Raw genomic sequence first — 25,693 nt, 5'->3', positions numbered from 1 at the left:
ATTATTTAAACAAATATACGAACATTTGGAAACTTCTCATGCTCTAAAATAATGATAAATAGTTTATTAATATAAAATTCTACCTTTGATTTGTTTAATATTTATCCTGAAAATGATACAGCCAACCATCATTACATACAACCTTACTTTACCAAGTATTGCCAGGTAAAATTGCCAGTAAGAGACCCTGGGTGTGGTCAGTGCATCTTTGGTTGACTGTACATGATGTGGCACCAGTGCAATGAGTAGTACTCCGGACTTACTGTCAGTGTGAGCCGTTCCCATGCTGATGGACCAAGGTCACAAAAGAGGCTCCTTTATTTCCATTTCCAGAGCTCAGCAAGTAGAATTTTTATATATGACATGTTTTTGACCTCTGTGTACTGGTTAAGGATGGTTATATTGTACATTTCTTTCCTAGTTCCACCCTTAGTTGTTTTGAGCCGGCTGACAATTACTAACGACCACCCACAGTAGTTCACAAGCAACATGAAATAGTTTAACCTATCCTCTGGCTATAAAAATCCCAAGTGGGAGGTTTGCACACTACATCTTGACTTCCTGAATTTATCGGGTCTGAGGCTGTCATTCCTTTGGTCTCACACTGAGAACTTCTTCATTGGTTTTGACAGTTAAATTGTGTAAATTAAGTCACATAATACTCTTGTCATTTATTTCTTATTTCACATGTGTGTTTCTTTCACTTTGGTTGAGTGTGAAAAGTTGGTAAATGCAGACCAGATTTGCGGTTGTGGAGCCTTTACGTCCATAAAAGATTCATGCATGATAAAATATAGCTATCTTTAAAAATTTCATTATATTCCTTCAACTGATTTTAATTCGCCATTCTCAACATTTAGCCGCCATTCCCGTATAGGAGTTCAAGAAGAGATAATCTTGCACACTTTAATTGAAAATGATCTTTGTCTTAGGTATGGAAACCACAAGGAGCTGTTATGGTTTTATTGGTGTTAGTATTTAGCTTATTCCCTAAGATGGTGTGTAGTACTGTATATGCCAGAGTAGATGATTGTATGACATTTCTTTGATCTGGTAGTAAAGGTTGGCAATTACATATAAGTCGTTGCACAATCATTATCATAATAGTAAAAGTATTGCCATAGTAAACATCTTAGTAAGTGGCTCGTTGTATGTTGCTGTTAAAGTCTCAAGGGATGGCTGTGTGCTGGTATTTACTCGCAGGGTTCGTGTTGACCTGCGTCACAACACAGCATCTCCATAGTGGCCTCACCGTCGTCCTCCCACGGGCCATCACAGAGCCTCACGTACAGGAACACCTGTGTGTGGAAGGCACATTGAATGCGACTATTAGAACTATCCCATCATTAATGAAGTTGCGATAAATGAAAATTATTAGCTATGATATATTTTCATGGGTGTATGAACATTTGTGTGTGAGGGTGTTTATGGGTGCATGAGTGTGTGCATGTGTATTGTTCATTTTAAATAAGAAGATTTTTTAGTATTCGACTGGTTATAAGAGCAGGAATAATACACGTAGGGACGTGAAACTGTTATTGGAACTTAATTCTTCCTAAAATTTAACATAAGAAATGCCTATACATCTTAAAACTTAAAATATGACCGGTGTTTCGTTTATGTAATATAATCAAAAGTGACTAACAATTACGTTAATTTAGCCAACAATACGCACATGTATATGCTTATGAACATTACCATTAAATCCAGAGGGTCATACAATGTGTCTCACATCAAAAAGCTGGTTTTCCGGCATCTACGTGGGCTTATTCCCCGTAAAAAAATAAATAAAATAAAAAGGACACTTACCGCGCGAACATTCATCTCTTTTTAACGATGGCGTTATTGTACAACACCTTCATGAACGTAGAAGCCAATGTCACCAGTCAATTAAGGATGGTAAGTTTAGGGATTTAGGCTCATGAATCCCATCCAGTAGTGTAAAGGGTCATGATGATCACCTTTTATTCAAACGTAAACAAAGTAAAAAAAAAATAATATGAATAATAAAATGGGTAAAAATTACTCGTATTTATCAAAATCTTAAAACATCTAATTTGATTTGAATGGGACACCGAGAAATGAGGTGAAGATGCTAAACTATTACAGCTCCTTTCTTCTGTACACGTTGTGTGACAAAACTCTGGCGGCGAATACCTAATGATAATACTTATTAGCCCAGTAAATTAATTCTCTCTCTCTCTCTCTCTCTCTCTCTCGTAGCCACTTATTTTTGCCTCACACTCGCTCATTTTTAACATTCTTTATCTTTCTATTATTTCTCGCTATGTTATTGTAGACTTACTTCAGTTGGCCCAACGACGTCTTTACCCTCCTCAGCCAGGTCGTCACACATACTCTGGCCCACCGTCTTGCCGTCGGGAAGCTCGAAATTCAGGTCTCCTTCGCTGGTTATTTCGTTCCACTGTAAACGCAAGGAATAAAAATTATGTTACATCTGAGGATAAGAAAACATTGTTTTGTATGGTCCAGCTAAACCTCAGAGGCATATGTTAAGATATTGTGTACACCATTTCAAAGAAGTGTATTATTTGAGTATTTATTCTGTGAAGTACATTTTCATATATAAATCATGACATCTGTACTTGACATTTCTCTGTTAGTATACGGCAGTAAAGGCTCACCTCTGTGCGGCATCTATCATGACAATCCTTTTGATCTTCACAGTTTTCCACATCGAAGGCCTCCATGGGGAACACTTCTTCCTCCTCTGCAGCCTCAGTAATGAAGGCGCCACAGTCACACTCTGGGACTTCTTGAGCCCTGCCAGTAGGAGTGGCTGATTATATTTCCATTTTAACATTACCATTATTCTTCATACGGAGCTATTGTTAATCACCTTCATGTGTGTCAAAATTAACTTGTTTAAGATATCCCCATATGATCGATTCCTTTCGTGAATACATGGGCAGTTTGCCAGAAGCTTTGGATATTACATGAGTTGCTTAAATTTTGTCTGAACAAAGAGATGTTACCTGGCAACCTAAGTTCATAGAATATTCGTAAACTGCTAAATGAAACCCTACAACGGTTCAGATATATTTTATATAGTCTGGAATAAGTAATTTTACGTTAAAATTTAAAACGTAAGCAATATTAGAAGGATGTTCCTTATTAATGATTGTTGAAAACAGTAAATGTACTCTAGTATGTAAAAGCCCCATGTTCATGATGTTAGAAGGGCATGTGAGTCATATATTTGGAGATCTAAAGGCGAGAGAGTTTCATTCCCTTTCTGCTCTCAACTAAATCATTATGAGTATATTTATCAGTAAACATTAAGTGAAATCCTAAAGTTTGGCTTTTTTGTAGGAGTGTCAGCCATATTTAACCTATGAAAAAATATGAAGTTTACGGTACTATGAGAACATTCTTGTTCGATCAAATTTGATATATGTAGCTATTTCCTTTACGAACGTAACTGATGCCCTTGCTCATCATCCCTGACCGCAGTCAGTCAAACACTGAAAGTGTATTGATAATACTTAAGAGTTTGATCTTAGGCATACAACAAACCACGTGTGTAACAACGATTATAGTGTACTAAAATGTTACCATGCCAGGACGGTGAGGGAGCACAGGATCACGAGGAACTTCATCTTGCTTGTCAGAAGTAGTATGAGGACCAACATCCAGCAAGCTCTTTTATACTGGCAACGGAGCGACCCCAACCAGAGTTCAGGGTCCCCTAGTCAGCTGGACGCTCTCAGGCTCTCTCTTCTATCATGACTAAAAAAGTGTATGAACACTAGTACTGACAGCCACCTGCCATAGCGGAAATAGAAATTATGAAATATTGAAAGTTTTCTTCATTATTTTTACTTCAAAATTTGTGTCGTGTTATCTTCCACATAATTATTGATGACATACTCTTTTGGAAAATGTATATAAAGATTTTAATTTAATATTTAAAATATAGTCGAACAGCCAGTAATGAAATCTTGTTAAGATTATGCCATCACAGATGTGGTCGCTGCTTCCATGTCTTAGTAGTGATAGTTTTGCCAAGGTGGTGAAGTTGGCACTTGTACATCATAGCAACAGAGATTTAACTGTCTTCAATTTCAGCAGCTGTTGTCTAATATGTGAAGAAACTTAGTATACGCATTGAACCATCTAAACACTTATTGTCAATTAGCCAGATGAATGTATCTCTCTTACTCTTTAATTGGTGACTTCTACTGTATGATATCAGGTTGTGGCGTCCAAGTTTATTTCTCGTTTGTCACCTTTTCTATAGCTCATTGGTTGATCCCCTTCCAACCTCTTGTAAAAGGGAAAATAAAGGTGGTCGGTATGCAGTAGCAGCCACCATGCCTATTGTCCCTATTTTTTATTTTTTTTTACGATTATTTTCCCTAAGCTCATTACCGGGACGTCAGCTGACTCACAAACTGCACCTGGATATTGGTCTTGGTTTGGGTTGTTGAATTTCTGATTTTTTTCTGAATTTAAATGTATTGTGATCTATTTGATTCCAGACAATGGTAGTTTCATTGTCCTGGGGTGACACCCATGCTTAGGGTGTTGGTCAAACCATGCATTTGCAATTACCCTCTTGTTTTCTTTACAAAAGTCAATTTATATTTTTCCTCTCTCATTTCTATTACCCAACCTATGTGGTCCTACTTCTGGTGCTACTTTCCCTTTCCCAACTTTGTCGTTAAAATCACCCTTTATAATGAGGCATCCATTAAACTTCACGGTATCTTTTGCTTCCATTAAATCTACATTAAATTTTCTAAGGTTTCATCCTCACTGTGAGTTGTTGGTGCATAAACCTGTATTGTGACCAAGTCCATCGGTTTAACATTAAACTTGACTAACAAATCTGCCAAGTATCCCTTTACACAATTGCTTATCTTCTGGTTTGCAAGAATACTAACACAACTCTTATGCTTTTCACCTCCTCAATATATGAAGTAAATATCTTCACCACGACTGCTATTTGAACATGCTTATCTTACTTCATTTAATCCCAGAATTTGCGTGTTTAGTGATGTTCCACATTCAACCTCCTCATTTGAGATTACAAGATAAGAACTTTATACCCACCCTGGGTAGTTGAAAGTGGTTCGTTCGAGCCCCAACATAACGACAAGGTAACGAAAATTCAGGCACTAGATGGAGTTGTACACCTTGAAAGTTGCTTCCAGTTCACTCGGCTGTAAATGGGTACCTAAGTTTACAATTTGAGAGCAGTACTGGCCATGCTGCCTTCTTGCGTACCGTAGACTTAGTATACAATGTGCTTTATCCACAACTGTCCCTAATGGGAAGTCATGCCTATGGAATCAACGTTCATTTTCAAGGTCTAGTAACTGAATAGTATAGCAGGTATCTGGAGCAGTTGTATTAAGTGTTTTTATCATGACTCTTATTCTTCTTTTGAACATCTTTTATATCTCATTGTTCCTTATGGCTTATAAAATATCTAATTATATCAGTCAATACTTTATATTCGGGTTTGTAATTGAATGGGCATAATACAATCACATGTATTTAGTTACTAAATACATTGCTCTTCCTAAACTTAATTAAATACAAGATACATTATAGGTAAAATAGATGCATTTAAAAATGAATACAATATTTAAATGCATTTCAAAAACACTTCTAAAATACATATACATTTTTCTCTGTTTTGTTCCTTTTTTGTGATTAAGACTTCATTGTCTCCCCAAAATGCTCCTGATAACTAAACTATAAAATTAATTAATGATAAAGAAACAAGTAATTATTACAAAATACAAGATTAGCATATAACATTAAACGTCATGCCAGTTAACTCGGACTATTTGTGGGCGCTGGCCTTCATGAGCATCTGACTCTCAAACAGTTTGTCTGACAATCCCCATCTTCTAGGTGAATGAATCAGCCCAGCAAAGGGATTCAGTCTTTCTGCTGGTGCTGATGAAGTCAACATGGTGAGAATTTCATAAACATAATTTGAATTAGGGGATGATTATGTAGACTTATTTGGTGTTTGGATCTTTTAAGTACGTGAGTAATGTACTACTTTTGGGGGGTTTCTACTGGCTAATGCCTACTCCAGTTCTGACGTTCATTGGCTTTTTTCACAACATATTTTTTGTTCATTTAGGGTGTATTTTTCTGTAAAAAACATATCAGTTTTGGGGATTTATAAACTATCTTCAACTATTTTCTTAATATACAGTAGTATATATTTAAATTATATGTAATATTATTTTAATTATAGTGAGAACTTGTAATTTAATTTGTGACGCCTGGCACATAAAGTAACACGAAAATGAACAGTCTCGTTCAGATTCTGTCCCTATTCGTGGGTCTGGGACACGTTACAGCCTCACAGAGTAGCGTTGCTATTGTGTTTTAACCTTTAGCACAGACCTCAAAACTCAACTAAGGATAAAAGCTGAAGTGTAGTATTAACAAACCATTAAATTTAAATTCTTAAAAGATTTTGAAGTAAAGGAATTCGTGAAAAAAATACTAAATAATTTTTAAATGTCTTGAATACATATTTAAATATGCATTCAATTTTATTTAGAAATACTGTATCTAAATGCAAAATGTATTTAGATACGTGTTTAATTAATGTCAAATACATTACTGCCCATTTTTGCCTGTCACAAACTTAATCTGTCATCTACAACATCACGCTGGAGGTCACCTTCACATGCATGGCTTCATAGTACCTGAGCGACTTACTATAAACAGTTGGGTATAAGACCCGCCCAGTTGGGTATAAGACCCGCCCAGTTGGGTATAAGACCCGCCCAGTTGGGTATAAGACCCGCCCAGTTGGGAAGGAGTGTTTTTGCTCTCAGTTTCTAGGGTGCGACACTTTATCTTGTCTCCAATTTCAGGGATGAAAAAAAAGAAAGATAATATATGAGTTTTAGTCCATATGTTAGTCGCCAGACATCCTGCCTCATAATGCCACTCAACCAGATTATTTTTCTTCACCTTTTAGTATTTTGTAATTAAGAAAACTGGAACCTAATTTGAAGCATATTCCAAGTCACTGATGTTAGCCATCACCTCATGTCACCCTAATAGAACAGAACTTTTGAACGGGTTGTTTGCTGCACGTGTCTTCAATTATTTGTATGAATAAAACAATACAAACTGATATAGGAATAATTTTAATAAACATCGAATTTTCAAATGATTTATGGTAAGCCAGGCCAAGTTTCTAGAGCATGACTTAAATTTAGGTATGGGGTGACTGAATAAGCTATAAGCCTCTCCAGTATGATGCCAACCCCTTCAGTACAATGTATTGATCCGTTGATCAATATGTAATGTATAAATGGATAAATTACATTATATCTAATAAAGCTAAATAGTAATGCAGATATGACGTTCATCTGTCTCTGTTTAAGCCATGACAGAGTTCTCCTTAAACCAGATTAACTATAAACTATTGGGTGATGCTGTCAACAAGACTCACCACACTCCGGGTTGGTAACAGCTCACGATGACTTTCACAGAGTACAGGTGAACCTCCAGGTGGGTGCGTCAAGAGCAATTATCAGTTGCTGGCCATTGACTGGAGTGATTCTCGTAATTTCATAATAATGATTTATTTATTCTCTTCAATTTAAAATTTTTGTTATTTATAATTCTTTATACATTACAAGAAATTTCCAGAATTATTTATTGACATCATGAAGCTACTATGAACTTAATACATGGATAAGAGTAGTGTTAAAGTGTCTATTTATAATTTTCAATGTCAATAGTTTTATGAAGTATTGTACAGTAATAAATGAATAAAGTTATCCGATTTTATGTGGTACTTGTCTTGTTGAAAGTGGTGAAGAGACGTCCCCAAAGCTGCTCAACATTAAGGTTAAAAAAGGTGTAGAGATGGAAGTAATAGTTCGTTCCAAATTAAAAATAAATCCTAAACTAATAATTAAAAAAGACATCAGGGAACTGAAACAGGTGGAAAATTCTGTTTGTTTGGGAAGTAACATGTGTTCTCATAATAAATGTAAAATAAAAAAAAACACCTAAGAGATATGTAACAAAAAGTTCCCTAAATTAAGTTTAAGAAAAGGTCTTCTGATATACGAGTACAATATATAGTTGGTACTGTTATATGGGGTAGACGTGTGGATACTTTCAATAGACATTAGAGGGGGGTCTTCGATATATGGTGCTAAATAATTGTACTAAAGGTTGGTTATAGTGGTAGAAAAACAAATTTATTAGTTCTAAGGATGGATAATGGTACAGACATTAACGTGGTCCTTAACGGTGTGGTTTAAAGGAAGATATTAACTGTGATAATTAATTGATAAAGAAGCCTAAAGCCGTTTAAATAATGGGACACGGTCGTCAACTCTCAGACAGGATTATGGCACCTTGATTATACTCGCTATATGTAGAGTTGGTTTTATCAAACTCTTCTATGTTTCTTATTGTATATTTGAGAATATTTACCGTAGAAAGTCAAAGGTTCCTCTTAAAGTATTCCCACTATTGGCTTAAGTGTATCAAGTGAAGGACCAAAGAGATGTATTTGTTCCAACTCTTACTTCCCACCTTGGCGATCCTCTCACCCCTCGTCTCCTCAGTACTGTGTGCTCGGGGTGCCTGGATACCATGACAAGTTTCATCTTCCATGCAACACATAGGCTATGTATCCTACACCAATTACTCTCGCTAATATATACTTCTAGCTAGTATATTCCTGAGCTCAATACTTGTACCATTTTCATGAATATCTTAGTGTTATACACTGTATGGTAGACGACATCAACTAAATTAGCTCGTATTAATAGATGTCATTACATATCTTATTATCACTCATCTTGGTCTGTTTTTATGTTATTTCGTTAAAATGTGTTATAATTTGTCAATATAATATTTATATAATATGTACTAACTTAATAAGTTATTGAAGACATGGTTTGAAACCTGACTTGTCTGGTACGCGGTAGGCAACATCTCACCCTGAATCCTTAGTCAACAGGTGATGTTGCTCCCACTATTATCAGTAATTCGGTTATTGAACTCTTTATTATGTTGACAACAACGACAATGCGAAGTATCGTTTTCGGTCCCCTCCATCTGGCCATCGGTGTCTCTGTCACAGTCCCTAGAATAACTCTAGAACGGCTTTGCAAATTTTCGCCAGTCTTAGCAGGATTAATCAACATGAGACAAATCGCGCCAAATGTTGTCAAGGAATTGGTTTGCAATCAGATTTTATCGGGGGTTTTTAAGTAAACTATGACCTGAGAAAGCATCCAGCGGTTAATATATTAATTTATGGTATGGTATTGCAATGGTTTACAGCAGGGGTTCTCAACCAGGGGGGAATTCCCCCCAGGGGGGAATTCAGGTTTTCAGGGGGGGGGGGAAAACTGATTCGGGAGCAAGAGATATGTTCGATGAGAAATCAATCACAGAATTTTGGCCCTTGATGTGCGATTCCTACCCAAAAGTGGCAGAAAGAGCTATCCGTGCATTGCTTCCGTTTGTGTCGACATATCTTTGTGAGTCAGGCTTTTCAACTCTGTTGCAAATTAAAACGAAGCAACGTAGTAGATTAGAGGTAGAAAATGACCTGCGTTGTGCCCTTTCAAGCACTCCTCCGCGTATCCCAGAATTGGCGAAGAAAAAACAATCACAGGTTTCTCATTGACTGTAATCTTCATCTGAATAAAATTAATTAGAAATTTACAATATCCTGGTATTCTATTGAACTTTTTGTTTATTGCATTATGCTTCAGTTTGGTCTGTTAAGTAATTCATTATAAATAAAAAAAAACTATTTTACTTTTATTCAAGTTTTATAAATCCATCAACATTTTCAATTGGCATTTAATTTGTAAAACTCCACTTTAAAAATAATCCATGTAAAATTGTAAATGTATATGTACTAATATGGAAAAAAGAAAGGATTTTCAGTATTATATGCATATTATTTGGAATGCACTTTTTGAGGCAGACAATCTTGGAAAGGAGGGGGGAATGACATTCTGACATATGGTGAAAGGGGTGCATGGGGCAAACAAGGTTGAGAACCACTGGTTTACAGGAAGTGTTTGTATCCACTCTGATGATGTTTCTTTTCTTTTTACATTTATTTCTACCATAGTAATAACTGCTTCCCATTTAGTCGTTTAGTGTTATTAAAGGAATTATACATTTTTATTATTTTTATTTAATTTTATTCTCTCAGTCTGTAAGTCTGTCTGTCTTTGTGTAAGCAAGCTTGATAGGTTTGATCAACATGTGGCTTTATTTGCCAATGCAACGAACGAAGTCAAACTACATTCTATTCCTTACAATTGAGGATAAAGGGAATAATGGTTGAGACAATAATGGGTAACACTGATGGTAAGAAGTCCAGGGGGGAGTACAGACTAGGGTGGATGAAAGGTATTATAAAACGAGTCACTAAAGCAACGCAAAATGTGGAAAGCTTACCAAAGAAAGTCTGAGAACTTTAGAAATAGATAACTATGGACGCTGGCTGTTAACACCTTCATTTGTTTATTTATCTGGATTTTTGCTAATTAATACCATCTAAAAATGACAAGAAAAACCTATTTAGATCTTTTCCTTCATGATGTTACTTCTCAGACCAGGCGCCATAAGTTTGTTACTGCACAATAAAGTACTCCTCCGTTCTTAATTATGACTTAGAATAAATGAACGTTACTTAAAAATATAGGCAACGTTCTTTAAGATGTGATCCCATTCATGGTCGTTCAGCACTTACACTAAACTGTATCATATACTCTATAATGCATAATTATAACTAAGGGAGTTCCATATATTATATATCTTTGGCATCACCAATGTTATATAGTACAAATACGCTTTACACCTGAAAGCTGAAAGAGCATTCTGTGGAACTATTTAACTCGAAGAGGATACCATAGGCATGACTGGCTATGAAAAACAGGTATTGTGGGGAATGACTTGAGATCAGAACAATGAACTATAGAACAGGTGACAAACGCCAAATTCATTCGGCCGCCGCATCCAGATAACATACAGTAGAAGTCATCAATTGACACAAATTGCTTAGGTTGTTTAATTGTATTCCTTTGCTTCGACAGCTAATGTATTCAATACTTAAAACATGTATTCAATTCTTAAAACATGGAAACAGCGAACACATCTCTAATGGCCTAATCTTAACAATATTTCATTACTGGCAGTTCGACAATATATTAAATACTGAATTAACATCTTAATGTATACTTCCCATAAAACTTTTTCCTCAATAATCATGTCGACAATAACACGGCACAAAGTTTTAAGTAAAAATTCCACGTTAAGAATATCAGGTAAACTTTCATGATTGAATAATTTCTATTTCCGTTATGGCAGGTGGCTGTCAGTATTAGTATTCAAGCACTTTTTCAGTCATGATAGAAGAGAGAGCCTGAGAGCGACCAGCTGACTAGGTGACCCTGAACTCTGGCTGGGGTCGCTCCGTTGCCAGTATAAAAGAGCTTGCTGGATGTTGGTCCTCATACTACTTCTGACAAGCAAGATGAAGTTCCTCGTGATCCTCTTCTCCCTCACCGTCCTGGCATGGTAACAATTTATTACACTACAACCGTCATTGTTATATACACGTTTTGCTTTATGCCTTAGATAAAACTCAAATTTTTATAAACAAACTTTCTTTGTTTGGCTGGCTGGGGTCAGGGATGGTGATCTAGGGCAGCAGTAACGTTCGTAAGGTAAATAGCTTCTTACAGTCCAATTTTATCGGCTTATATTTTCATAGCCTAAATATAGCTGACATTCTTACAAAAAACTCAAACATTAGTGTTTTGCTTAACCTTTACTGACAAATATATCCAAAATGATTTAGTTGAGGGCAGAAAGGGAATGAAACTCTCTCGTCTCTACATGTACAAATATATGACTCACATGCACTTCTAACATCATGAACATTTTATCACTTTATGTGATTGTTCCTTTTACTAGTATTTAAAAAGAAAAATTTATGGTATGGCATTTTCACAATTGCTACTCTTAGTCTCGCTCATATATCATTATGTGGTTTAAATTTAGATTAAATTCAGACTCACTTTACTCTATTTAAAGGACCACAATGTAAAGAAGACCAAATGTCAATTTTGTAATGTGGATCAAGACCGTCAATAGTGTCACACTACGTGATAGTCTCCTAAAACTGAAAAAAATGCTGAAAGATATGAGGCTTTTACATAGAAAGAAATTTCTTATTAATCCTAATAATTTACGAATATTCTATCAATTTGAGTTGCCAGGTAATATCTGTTTAGTCAGACAAAATTTAAGCAACTTAAGTAATATACAAAGCTTCTGGCACACTGCCCATGTATTCACGGAAGGAATTGATCACATGGGGATATCTTAAACAAGATAATTTTGACACACATGAAGGTGATTAACAATAGCTCCGTATCAAGACTAATGGTATGTTAAAATAGAAATATAATCAGCCACTCCTACTGGCAGGGCTCAAGAAGTCCCAGAGTGTGACTGTGGCGCCTTCATTACTGAGGCTGCAGAGGAGGAAGAAGTGTTCCCCATGGAGGCCTTCGATGTGAAAAACTGTGAAGATCAAAAGGATTGTCATGATAGATGCCGCACAGAGGTGAGCCTTTACTGCCATATACTAACAGAGAAATGTCAAGTACAGATGTCATGATTTATATATGAAAATGTACTTCACAGAATAAACACTCAAATAATACACTTCTTTGAAATGGTGTACACAATATCTTAACATATGCCTCTGAGGTTTAGGCAGTGTGACTTTTATCCTCAAGTGCATATAATTTCTTCCTTGGGTGTACAGTGGGACGAAATAACCAACGAAGGAGACCTGAATTTCGAGCTTCCCGACGGCAAGACGGTGGGCCAGAGTATGTGTGACGACCTGGCTGAGGAGGGTAAAGACGTCGTTGGGCCAACTGAAGTAAGTCTACAATAACATAGCGAGAAATAATAGGAAGATAAAGTCTTAAGAAGGAAGTAGAAAGGAACAGTAATGGATTAGGATCTTCCGCTCATTTTTCGGTGTTCCATTCAAATTTAATTATATATATCCTAATCCATTTCTGCTCCTTTCTACTGCCTTCTTAAGACTTTATCTTCCTATTAGTTTCTACGTTCATGAAGCTGTTGTACAATAACGCCATCATTAACAAGAGATGAATGTTAGTGCGGTAAGTCAACGGTTAACCTTTAGTCGACCATCTGGATTTTATAGTAATGTTGTTGATTAAATTAGGAAATTGTTTTGTCACTTTCGAATATATTACAATAACGAAGCACCCGTCATATTTTAAGACCGAAAATGTATTTGCATCTCTTATGTCAAGTTAAAAAAAAATTAAGTGTCAATAACAGTTTCACGTCCCTACGTGTATTATTCCTGTTCTTATAACCAGTTGAATACTATGAAAATCTTATTAATATGTACAATACACATGCACACACGGATGCACGCATATACACATATACACCCTCAAACAGAAATGTTCATACCCCCATGAAAAATATATCATAGTAAATAATTTTCATAAATCTTAACTTTTTTAATGATGGGATAGTCTAATAGTCATATTCAATGTGCCTTCCACACACAGGTGTTCCTGTACGTGAGGCTCTGTGATGGCCCGTGGGAGGACGACGGTGAGGCCACTATGGAGATGCTGTGTTGTGACGCAGGTCAACACGAACCCTGCGAGTAAATACCAGCACACAGCCACCCCCTGAGACTTTAACAGCAACATACAACGAGCCACTTACTAAGATGTTTACTATGGCAATAAGTTTACTATTAAGATAATGATTCTGCAACGACTTCGATGTAATTGCCAACCTTTACTACCAGATCAAATTAATGTCATACTTTCATCTACTCCAGTTTATACTAAACACTGATTCCCAACATTGATGTTAAGAAATATATGTACCTTCACTTAGCCCCTTGTCACATACACAACATCTTAGGCAATAAGCTAAATACTGACATCAATAAAACCTTAACAGCTCTTTGTGATTTCCATACCTACGATAAAGAGAATTTTCAAAATAATGTCTTCTAGATTAGCTCTTCTTAAACCTATATACGGGACTGGCGGCTAAATGCTGAAAATTATGATTTAAAATCAGTTGAAGGAAAATGACAAATTTGATAAGATTTGTTATATTTGATCATGCATCAATCTTCTATCAAAACATACACGACTTTCCACAAAGACGGTCTGCATTTTCCCACTTCTCACATTCAACCATAAGATCGATGAAAAGTTTTGTCTCTAGTCTTCCATCTTACAGAAAGACTCATAAAATAAAAATTTCTTTCGTCCTTTTATAATCCTCTCACGTAAACAACTTTTTCATCATATATTATTAATTCTTATTGAAGGCGACTTTCTCTCCATAAATTATCGTTAACTGTTCCTTTCCCTCACCATTGTATCATCCACCTGGAACATTGACAGTTGATGTCATATTTGTGGTATGATGGTATATTTATTGGGGTGTTACATAGGAAGTACTGTGACGCTAACCGAACAATTTATACATAATCTAACAGGTTACCAATGAAGTTAGTGAGATAAGGAATCCAATTTGGAATAACATGATAATTAACTTGACCTCTGAATCATTTGTAATGGATGTTTTTTTGAAAGGTAACCAATATTTTATGAATTCGAAGAGCAGAGGAAGTGATCGGATCTCACATTAAATTGACAAAAAAAATATACGTTAATAAAGCCAATGATTCAGATCTTGTAATTTTTTTGTCAATGCGACGTCCTTATTTTAGTGATTATTTGTCTTTGATGTGTTCTGTGGTATATTGTCGAGAACGCCGCCTTGTCATCTTTGGGATAATCGTCACAGGCGTTATTTAGAACCAATTGTTTAGGGGTATACAAAATCTCATAATTTTCTTAATATGTAAGTTTTATTGTAAAATATAGTAAATACCGCTTTTTTACCAAACTCTCTTTCCAAAGATCTTATGAAAGTTGGAAGTATTGTACACAAACCCTCAGTTAAAATAAATAAGGTGAAACTGACAGTCGATTGTCTAAGCTACAAAAAAAAATGTTTTCAGAGCACCAGTTATAAAAGCTACTATATTTTATGATCGTCAGACTGCGAGCGAACATATATTCCTGCCCTAGCTAACTGGGGATACAAATCTTGGAATTAAGGAGTGACTGGGGCTCGCAGTTGAGGTACCAGGTGACAAATTGGTATCTGTAGTGTAAGAGAAGTTATGTAATGGTGATGAATCTCTCTGGAGTGTGGCTATGTCGAGAAGATCTGAAATGATGCTCTGTGAAATGCGGGAACTATCATACGGCCAGGAAAGGTAAAGTAAATTGAGTTAATGTCTCAAAAGTTGGTTTTGTGTGACTAACAGTGGATTCATGAGAGAAATTACTTGAATGTTGATTCTTCATTGTGATTGAGGGTATTATTTTACTGGGATTATTTGAGCGTAGGTTAATTGTGGAATTACTAGGTGTAGTGTGTAATATACTGTTTTCAGATATAATATGATATTGTAATTGATAGCGCATTTGCCTGTTTATTCAAGGACATGATATAAAGGCATTGATAAAAGGTTGCCAGACGCGAAGAAAAAGGATTATTGAAATGATATGGTGTAATAGGTGTTGGCTAATACCAGTCTTAACCTGGGTTGCATTACAAATATAGATGGTGAGTATAATGACTGTAATTTCATGTGCTGCGCTGATAAACAATCTACGTTCTCTAGAGGTCTGATGATCATAAAATAAAGTAGCTTTTATAACTGGTGGTATAAAGACGATTCATTACTTTTGTATAGCTTAGCCAATCGTCTCTCAGTTTTGCCTAATTTATTTTGAAAGTTTGTGTACATTACTTTCAACTTTCATAAATGAGTTTGGTAAAGAATTATTTAATATATCTTACTGTAGTACTTATCTATTAAGAAAATTATCAGCTTTTGTAATACCGCTAAGCAATTGGTTCTACCAAGTCACCGTGACCATTTTCATGGTTATTTATAAGATGATTTTCCCAAAGATGTCAAGGAGGCGTTCTCCACAATTTACCCTGAAACACATCGAAGATAAATTATCACTAAATTAAGGACGTCTCATTGAAAACCAAAAACAAAACAAAACTACAAGATTTGAATTATTGGCAATTTTAAAGTTTTTTCTTAAATTAATGGAAATGGTTGAAATGTGAGATCCGGGCCCGTATACACAAAAGTTTTATGATAATGACATAATAGTACTGTTATCTAGCAGTAAAATTTAAAAAGTTATACACAAAGAGGTAAACTTTTACCGCACAAATAGTTGTTTGTTAAGTATCGGTAAACAGCGCCAAAGATAGCAGGAGTTCATCATATGGTCTTATGGCTGAAAAACCTCAATAAATTTATGAAAATTAATTTCAATATTTACATTTATATACATTTTGATCATTAAAATAAAAACAAAATCTAATCTATGCAGTTTGAAAGAGAATTTATTAACCAAGGATAGTGATCGGTGGCTTTTCCTTGCCGTGCTGTTTGTAAACAAACATGTTATTGAGGAAATGGAAGTCTCAACCCCACGAAACAAAAAAGGAAGCCCAACTGGACAGCAGACCAGACTTTATTATTAGTGGATGCCATTGAAGAGAAAAAGTTAATAATGAATGGTCGCTTGAAGGCTTTCCTGAATAATAAAGACAAAAAGAGGGGTTATTTTTCGTTATCTACCCATCACTTTTTTACGATTTTTTTCTTACCATTTAGTAGATCTCATCGAGTAACGAAAGAATATACTTGAATTAAGCGGCGCAGACCAAATATAAACGCGATATTCGCGATTTATTATTTGCAAAAATCACGATTTTTTCTAAGTCCCAATTTGATGTTATGGTGACACGCAGCGTCCCTCTCGCTTCGTTAACCACCCATCACCTTTTTTCACATGAAAAATATATTTTTTCGCTAGTTGTCTTCCTGTTTTAGATGATTCTGACATTTATCTTTGGGGTAAATCACTTTTTTTTTAGTTAGGTTAGGTTATTTTACCTCCAAACAGGCCACGTCCGAACCTGCCCTAACCTAAGCTAACTAAAAAAAAGTGATTTGCCCCAAACACAAATGTCAGAATCATCTAAAGAAGGAAGACAACAAACGAAAAAATATATTTTCCATGTGAAAACAGGTGATGGGTGGTTAACAAAAAATAACCAAAGAGGGCATGACTGGAAATCACCTGAGAGTCAATGTTGTGTTTCCTGGTGAGGTGAGGTCAGTGGCAGAGTGTGAGACACGCTGATTCTCAGTATCGTCCAAGTCAAGAAAGATGATCTTTGCTATAAAGAGGGAATACACATAATATATTCACACTATGTTTAATATATACACACCATATTTATTAAATATATCTCTCCTTTCCCGATAAATGCGTTGCCGCCGCTGTTGTTGTTGGTTCGCCTTGGTATTACGGGACTTAAAAGTGCTCCCGAGGTCTTTTAACTGAACAGCACTATTAAGACCCTTAAAAGTTTTGTGTATACCGGCCCCGATCACTAACTCTGCTCTTCGAATTCATAAAATATTTTGCACCACAAAAAAAAAAATACACAGGATTCAGAGGTCAAGTTAATTATAATGTTATTCCAAATTGGATTCCTTATCTCACTAACTTCATTGGTAATATGTTAGATTATGTATACCTTGTTTGTACCAGAGATGTGACATCAATTGTCAATGTTCCAGGTGGATGATACCATGATGAGGGAAAGGTATAGTTAACGATTATGTATGGAGAGAAAGTCGCCTTCAATAAGAATTAATAATATATGATGGATCAGTTGTTTACGTGAGGATGATAAAATGGTGACAGAGAATTTTGTTTTATATGAGATTTTTATGTAAGATAGAGGAGCAGAGAGAGAGAAAACTCTTCATCTATCTTATGGTTGGGTGTGAAGTTGGTACCGCAGACCATGTTTGTGGTTGTGGAGAGTAGTGGTTACGTTGATGGAAGGTTGATGCATGATAAATTATAACTTATCTTCTCAATTTTGTCATTATTTTCCTCCAACTGATTTTAAATCTTCATTTTCAGCATTTAGCCGCCATTCCCGTATATAAGTTTAAGAAGAGCTAATCTAGAAGACATTATTTTGAAGATGATCTTTATCATAGGTATGGAAAGCACAAAGAGCTGTTAAGGTTTTATTGATGTAAGTATTTAGCTTAGTCCCTAAGATGTTGTGTATGTGACAAGGGGCTAAGTGAAGGTACATATAATTCTTAACATCATTGTTGGGAATCAGTGTTTAGTATAAACTGGAGTAGATGAAAGTATGACATTAATTTGATCTGGTAGTAAAGGTTGGCAATTACTTCTAAGTCGTTGCAGAATCATTATCTTAATAGTAAACTTATTGCCATAGTAAACATCTTAGTAAGTGGCTCGTTGTATGTTGGTGTTAAAGTCTCAGGGGGTGGCTGTGTGCTGGTATTTACTCGCAGGGTTCGTGTTGACCTGCGTCACAACACAGCATCTCCTTAGTGGCCTCACCGTCGTCCTCCCACGGGCCATCACAGAGCCTGACGTACAGGAACACCTGTGTGTGGAAGGCACATTGAATATGACTATTAGACTATCCCATCATTTATAAAGATAAGATTTTTTTAAATTATAAGTTATTATATATTTTTCTTGGGTGTATGAACATTTGTGTGTGAGGGTGCATATGATTGCATGTGTATTGTTCATTTTAAATAAGAAGATTTTCGTAATATTTGACTGGTTATAAGAGCAAGAATAATACACGTAGGGACGTGAAACTATTAGTGACACTTACTTTTTGCTAAAATTTGACTAAGAAATGGAAATACATTTTCAGTCTTAAAATATGACGGGTGCTTCGTTATTGTAATATATTCGAAAGCGACAAAACAATTTCCTAATTTAATCAACAACATTACTATAAAATCCAGATGGTCGACTAAAGGTTAACCGTTGACTTACCGCACTAACATTCATCTCTTGTTAATGATGGCGTTATTGTACAACAGCTTCATGAACGTAGAAACCAATGTCATTAGTCAATTAAGGATGATTAGTTTAGGAATTTGGGTTAAAACATCCCACCCAGGAGTGTAAACCACAACGAGATATTAGAGGGAAAGGGTCAAGATGATCACCTTTGATTCATAAGTAAATAGAGGGGATAAATAAAATATGAATAATGAAATAGCTAATAATGGCTTAAATACATAAAAATCTTAAAATATCTAATTACAATAATTGGGACACCGAGAAATGTGTGAGGGATTCTAATCCATTACATCTCCTTTCTACTTCCTTCTGTAAAGTTTGTGTGACAAAACTCTGGCGGTGAATACCTAGTGATAATAGTATAATAAGTGTTATTGTAGACTTACTTCAGTTGGCCCAACGACGTCTTTACCCTCTTCAGCCAGGTCGTCACACATACTCTGGCCCACCGTCTTGCCGTCGGGAAGCTCGAAATTCAGGTCTCCTTCGCTGGTTATTTCGTTCCACTGTAAACACAAGGAATAAAAATTATGTTACATCTGAGGATAAGAAAACATTGTTTTGTATGGTCCAGCTAAACCTCAGAGGCATATGTTAAGATATTGTGTACACCATTTCAAAGAAGTGTATTATTTGAGTATTTATTCTGTGAAGTACATTTTCATATATAAATCATGACATCTGTACTTGACATTTCTCTGTTAGTATATGGCAGTAAAGGCTCACCTCTGTGCGGCATCTGTCATGACAATCCTTTTGATCTTCACAGTTTTCCACATCGAAGGCCTCCATGGGGAACACTTCTTCCTCCTCTGCAGACTCAGTAATGAAGGCGCCACAGTCACACTCTGGGACTTCTTGAGCCCTGCCAGTAGGAGTGGCTGATTATATTTCTATTTTAACATACCATTTTTCTTGATACGGAGCTATTGTTAATCACCTTCATGTGTGTCCAAATAATATTGTTTAAGATATCCGCATGCGAGCTATTCCTTTCGTGAATACATGGGCAGTTGGCCTGAGGCTTTGGATCCTGAACATGTTGCTTAAATTTTGCCTGACTAAGCAGATATTACCTGGCACCCTAAGGTCATAGAATATTCGTAAATTATTATGATTTATATAAGAAATTTCTTTCTATGTGATAGCCTCACATTTCTCAGGCTTTTTTCAAATTTAGGAGACTATCACGTAGTGTGACACTATTAACGGTCTTGATCCACATTACATAGTTGACATTTGTCAGTCTTGGTCTTCGTTACATTGTGGTTCTTTAAATACAGTAATCTGAGTCTGAATATATTATAGATTTAAAACACATATTGATACATGAGCAAGACTAAGAGTAGCAATTGTGAAAATGCCTACCATTAATTTTTCCTTTCAAATACCAGTAAAAGGACCAATTACATAAAGTGATAAAATGTTTTTGATGTTAGAAGTGCATGTGAGTCATATATTTGTAGATCTAAAGGCGAGAGAGTTTCATATCCTTTCTGCCCTTAAATAAATCCTTATGGATATATTTATCAGTAAATGTTAAGTAAAACATTAAAGTTTTAGTTTTTTGAAGGAGTGTCATCTATATTTAAGCTATGAAAATATAAGCTTAGAGAAACATAAGTAAATAGGAGTAAATTCCTGGGCGATAAAATTGGACTGTAAGAAGCTATTTACCTTACGAACGTTACTGCTGCCCTAGATCACCATCCCTGACCCCAGCCAGCCAAACAAAGAAAGTGTTTTGATAATAATTAGAGTTTTATCTAAGGCATAAAGCAAAACGTGTATATATCAATGACGGTTGTAGTGTAATAAAATGTTACCATGTGAGGACGGTGAGGGAGCACAGGATCACGAGGAACTTCATCTTGCTTGTCAGAAGTAGTATGAGGACCAACATCCAGCAAGCTCTTTTATACTGGCAAACGGAGCGACCCCAACCAGAGTTCAGGGTCACCTAGTCAGCTGGACGCTCTCAGGCTCTCTCTTCTACCATGACTGGAAAAGTGTATGAACACTATTACTGACAGCCACCTGCCATAACCGAAATAGAAATTATTCAATCATGAAAGTTTACCTGATATTTTTAACGTGGAATTTTTACAAAAAAATTTGTGTCGTGTTATTTTCGACATAACTATTGATGAAAATTTTTTTTTGTGAAATATACATAAAGATGTTAATTCAGTATTTATTTATTTATTTATTTATTTATTATTTTTTTACGGGGATTAGCCCACCCGGGCACAGGTCACTGACCCTCTACGGGGCCTGGGGGGCGAAAATGTAATAATAATAATAATAATAATAATAATAATAATAATAATAATAATAATAATAATAATAATAATAAATTACAGAAATGAAAAAATAAAGATAAAAAGTGAGAAACAATACATGTATGTTGTGTTTTCAATGGTAAGAGAAACAATTGAGACCCTGAAATTGTGTGTAAAGGAGGCAGAGTGTCAGATCAGCAACCTGGAACTGTCGAACTGCCAGAAATTAAATCTTCTTAAGATTGTGCCATTAGGGATGTGCTCGCGGTTTCCATGTTTTAAGGACGATACTTTTGTCAAGCTTTGAATACACTAGTTGTCGAAGCAATGGAATACAATTAAACAACCTAAACAAATTGTGTCAATTGATGACTTCTCTGTATGTTATGTGGATGCGGCGGCCGAGTGAATTTGGCGTTTGTCATCTGTTCTATAGTTCATTGGTCTGATCCCAAGTCATTCCCCTTCCAACCTTTTGTAATTGGTGGAAGTGAAGGCAGTTGAATGCAGTACCAGCCACGACAGCAGTTTCTTACGGTCAGTCATGCCTATGGTAGTCACTTCGAAATATGTTCCAAAAAATGCTCTTCCAGTCTTCAGGTGTAAAAGAATACAGTATTTGTACTATATAACATTGGTGATGCCAAAGATATATAATATATGGAACTCCCTTAGTTATAATTATGCATTATAGAGTATATGATACAGTTTAGTGTAAGTGCTGAACGACCATGAATGGGATCACATCTTAAAGAACGTTGCCTATGTTTTTAAGTAACGTTCATTTATTCTAAGTCAAAATTAAGAACGGAGGAGTACTTTATTGTGCAGTAACACACTTATGGTGCCTGGTCTGAGAAGTAACATCCTGAAGGAAAAGATCTAAATAGGTTTTTCTTGTCGTTTTTAGATGGTATTAATTAGCAAAAATCCAGATAAATAAACAAATGAAGGTGTTAACAGCCAGCGTCCATAGTTATCTATTTCTAAAGTTCTCAGACTTTCTTTGGTAAGCTTTCCACATTTTGCGTTGCTTTAGTGACTCGTTTTTTAATAACCTTTCATCCACCCTAGTCTGTACTCCCCCCTGGACTTCTTACCATCAGTGTTACCCATTATTGTCTCAACCATTATTCTTTTCTCCTCAATTGTAAGGAATAGAATGTAGTTTGGCTTCGTTCGTTGCATTGGCAAATGAAACAATCTGAGTTGGTGTAAACCCAGGGCGAGGACAGGTACCTTGACAGGGTACATATGAACAAGTAAAGCGCTATTGCTGTAAATGAATGTAGTCACTGTCAAAGGTTATCTTAGTTCAGCGTTTAGATCCCATATGTTGTTTTAGAGCGAATCTTTATCAACACTTGGTTAATTTTGCTGTGGTTTAAACTAAATGTTTATCATGTAGACGTTGCCACATGTTGATCAAACCTCTCAAGCTTAGATACACAAAGACAGACAGACTTACAGACTGCTGGAGTAAAAGGAATAAAAAGGGTAATCCCTAAATAACAGTAAATGACAAACTGGAAAGCACTTATTACTATGGTAAAACTAAAAAAAGGAAATAAACATCATCCTAGCGGATATGAACCCTTTGAACAATAACCATAGCAGGGTAAATATTAAACTGGTGATGGTCAATTGGTCATACCAAGAATTAATATAGTAACCGCTGTATACTTTCTCAGGTCATCGATAAAGTGTTATAATTTTGCAAACCATTTCCTTGGCAACATTTGGGGCGATTTGTCTCATGTTGATTAATCCTGCTAAGACTGGCGAAAATTTACAAAACCGTTCTAGAGTTATTCTAGGGACTGTGACAGAGACACCGATGGCCAGATGGAGGGGACCGAAAACGATACTTCGCATTGTCGTTGTTGTCAACATAATAAAGAGTTCAATAACCGAATTACTGATAATAGTGGGAGCAACATCACCTGTTGACTAAGGATTCAGGGTGAGATGTTGCCTACCGCGTACCAGACAAGTCAGGTTTCAAACCATGTCTTCAATAACTTATTAAGTTAGTACATATTATATAAATATTATATTGACAAATTATAACACATTTTAACGAAATAACATAAAAACAGACCAAGATGAGTGATAATAAGATATGTAATGACATCTATTAATACGAGCTAATTTAGTTGATGTCGTCTACCATACAGTATATAACACTAAGATATTCATGAAAATGGTACAAGTATTGAGCTCAGGAATATACTAGCTAGAAGTATATATTAGCGAGAGTAATTGGTGTAGGATACATAGCCTATGTGTTGCATGGAAGATGAAACTTGTCATGGTAGCCAGGCACCCCGAGCACACAGTACTGAGGAGACGAGGGGTGAGAGGAGCGCCAAGGTGGGAAGTAAGAGTTGGAACAAATACATCTCTTTGGTCCTTCACTTGATACACTTAAGCCAATAGTGGGAATACTTTAAGAGGAACCTTTGACTGTCTACGGTAAATATTCTGAAATGCATAAAACGAAAGATGAAAGAGTTTGATAACACTTTTTCATTTGTGTGGATTTGCGTAATTCCAATACATTTATTTTACACGCTTTTCCTTATCGAATGGGATATTTTTTTCTTACTGACAACGTGTTACAGGACACTATTGAGTAATCTAGTCCTGAGGTACTGGACCGGAAATCTACCATTGGCCTTGACGTTGCCTGCTTCAAGAATACTATACCATAGTTCATAACAACACATGTTCTTAAAGGTTCTTTGTTATCTTACAAGCATTTTCGCCTTACAAAAATAAAATTTATACGTAAATCCGCTTTAACTGGCAAGTACCTAGCAATTGAGCTCAAATCGGTTCGGCTTAAGACGTGTAAATTACCTGCAAGCGTTGTCTCCCAAATTATTGAAACATACACTCAGATGTTGGCTTAGAATTCCGTTCACTGGGATAATTTTTGCCATATTATTAGAACGTAGTGACTGGTTATGAGGCACATGGACATTTGTAATCTGTTGCAGACGATTACAGATCTTAATATCTGGGAAAGCCTTGTATGAAAGTTCAAGTGATTTGTCCCAACACATTCTCCACATGTTTGTATGACTGTATGGTATAATGGGAAATCAATATTAAACTCCCCAAATTAATAATCCTGGTAAGTTTTTTTCTATTTGCTTATCAATTTGTTTCGCTAAAATAACTGATGTATTCTCATTATTCAGAAGCTCCACCAAGTTCAGGATATGTTTTAAGTGACTAGTGTCTCGATCTTTCATTTTTGTTATCGTTTATATTAAATTTGGTTACAATCTGCCTGTATATCCAACCTGTATTTTTGTTTCAATTGTGAATGTGTTTGTCATCACCAGCTTGCTTATACACTACCTCTACCTTATTTATAATCTCTTGTGTCAGTGCCCCTTTATCTTGCATGGTATCGCCGTCACGTAGTTCTATATCACTACCATCTTCTCCATCTGGTGGTCCAGTAACGATGAAATATTGATGAAAGTCAATTCGTGTGCCATTAATTATGCTCGAGTCCATAGTCTATCACATCTTTCATATACAAGTAGAGATTAAAATTTATCGAAAAAAATTACCTACTTCCCAACTGTTTTTCTTTACTACCTCCCTGACCCCTAATGTCATATATTGTACATAGGAACAAAAAATATTTATACTGTAGGTAAACCAAAAAGATATATATAAATCCCTAACTAATTTCTACCGAGGGTGTTGAAGTATAATGTTTATAAATCTAATTAAATATATTGACATTTTCCAATTAAAAAATACTAAAATTTATAAGTTATAATATTCTCATGTGTTGGTGAAACATGTTCATGGCATGAGACATAACATGTGACCTTGTTTGTCTTTTAGAGAAAGTGTTAACCTGAGCTGATATTTATTGTTAGAGCTCAGTAATCTTTTTTGTTAATGTGAAGTGGATGGGGCATACGACTCATTAATAGTAAATGACAAGTGATCGCGGGCACCTTCGTGCCCAGTGAAAGTTTGAATGATCGTGCTTGGCTAGCGTACAGCGAATGAGGGTGCGCCAAGTCCGTAGACTTGCATGGTTAATTAGGGTGCGCCAAGTCCGTAGACTTACATGCCTTCCTAAAGAAACCATCGACATGGGACCAGGTTTGTTCCACTCCACGAATTTTTTGCGACTTTTCCACCAAGTTTGATGAAAAACGATTGTGCCGTTTCGGCTGCCCAGAACAGACAGACAGACAGACAGACACACTGCTATTCCTTTACTATATTAGACAAGCAACTGTGACCCTCTACTCTATAATTGCAAATATTTTAACCTTTAGATCTTGCCAAGGGTATCAGCGGCTA

General features: G+C 35.8%; 2 protein-coding genes across 5 annotated transcripts in view; one reads left to right on the top strand and one right to left on the bottom strand.

Moving 5' to 3' along the window:
* Positions 1 to 949: 949 nt before the first annotated feature.
* LOC121877881 overlaps positions 950 to 25,693 on the bottom strand; it is a 40,358-nt gene continuing 15,614 nt past the window's right edge. The window contains exons 1-4 of one of the 4 annotated variants that reach the window (XM_042383814.1): positions 20,897 to 20,957; positions 2,646 to 2,784; positions 2,306 to 2,425; positions 950 to 1,298 (exon numbers count right to left, since the gene is read on the bottom strand). In XM_042383814.1, coding sequence (XP_042239748.1) covers positions 1,194 to 1,298; positions 2,306 to 2,425; positions 2,646 to 2,784; positions 20,897 to 20,940 — 408 coding nt within the window. In that variant the 5' untranslated portion in view covers positions 20,941 to 20,957 and the 3' untranslated portion in view covers positions 950 to 1,193. Of the gene's footprint in view, positions 1,299 to 2,305; positions 2,426 to 2,645; positions 2,785 to 3,576; positions 3,681 to 18,225; positions 18,634 to 19,456; positions 19,577 to 19,796; positions 19,936 to 20,896; positions 20,991 to 25,693 lie in introns of those variants that run through there. The other 3 variants (XM_042383813.1, XM_042383815.1, XM_042383818.1) reach the window with 3 other exon arrangements.
* LOC121877880 lies at positions 11,469 to 14,033 on the top strand. The gene is made up of 4 exons (XM_042383812.1): positions 11,469 to 11,574; positions 12,490 to 12,628; positions 12,833 to 12,952; positions 13,626 to 14,033. Exons 1-4 carry the CDS (start codon positions 11,498 to 11,500, stop codon positions 13,728 to 13,730), a joined length of 441 nt encoding a protein of 146 aa, XP_042239746.1. The 5' UTR covers positions 11,469 to 11,497; the 3' UTR covers positions 13,731 to 14,033.

The sequence above is a fragment of the Homarus americanus genome, unplaced genomic scaffold (genome assembly GCF_018991925.1).
Source record: "Homarus americanus isolate GMGI-L3 unplaced genomic scaffold, GMGI_Hamer_2.0 scaffold24523, whole genome shotgun sequence".
NCBI lineage: Eukaryota > Metazoa > Arthropoda > Malacostraca > Decapoda > Nephropidae > Homarus > Homarus americanus.
Note: the sequence above shows the minus strand (reverse complement) of the source record. Positions and strands in the feature narration are given on the sequence as shown.

Excerpts from the sequence above, each read along its gene's own strand:
- LOC121877880 (XM_042383812.1), top strand. The coding sequence starts at position 11,498 with ATGTTGGTCCTCATACTACTTCTGACAAGCAAGATGAAGTTCCTCGTG. Across the intron at positions 12,629-12,832 it reads ATGATAGATGCCGCACAGAG|TGGGACGAAATAACCAACGA; the intron begins GTGAGCCTTTAC and ends TTGGGTGTACAG. Across the intron at positions 12,953-13,625 it reads ACGTCGTTGGGCCAACTGAA|GTGTTCCTGTACGTGAGGCT; the intron begins GTAAGTCTACAA and ends TTCCACACACAG.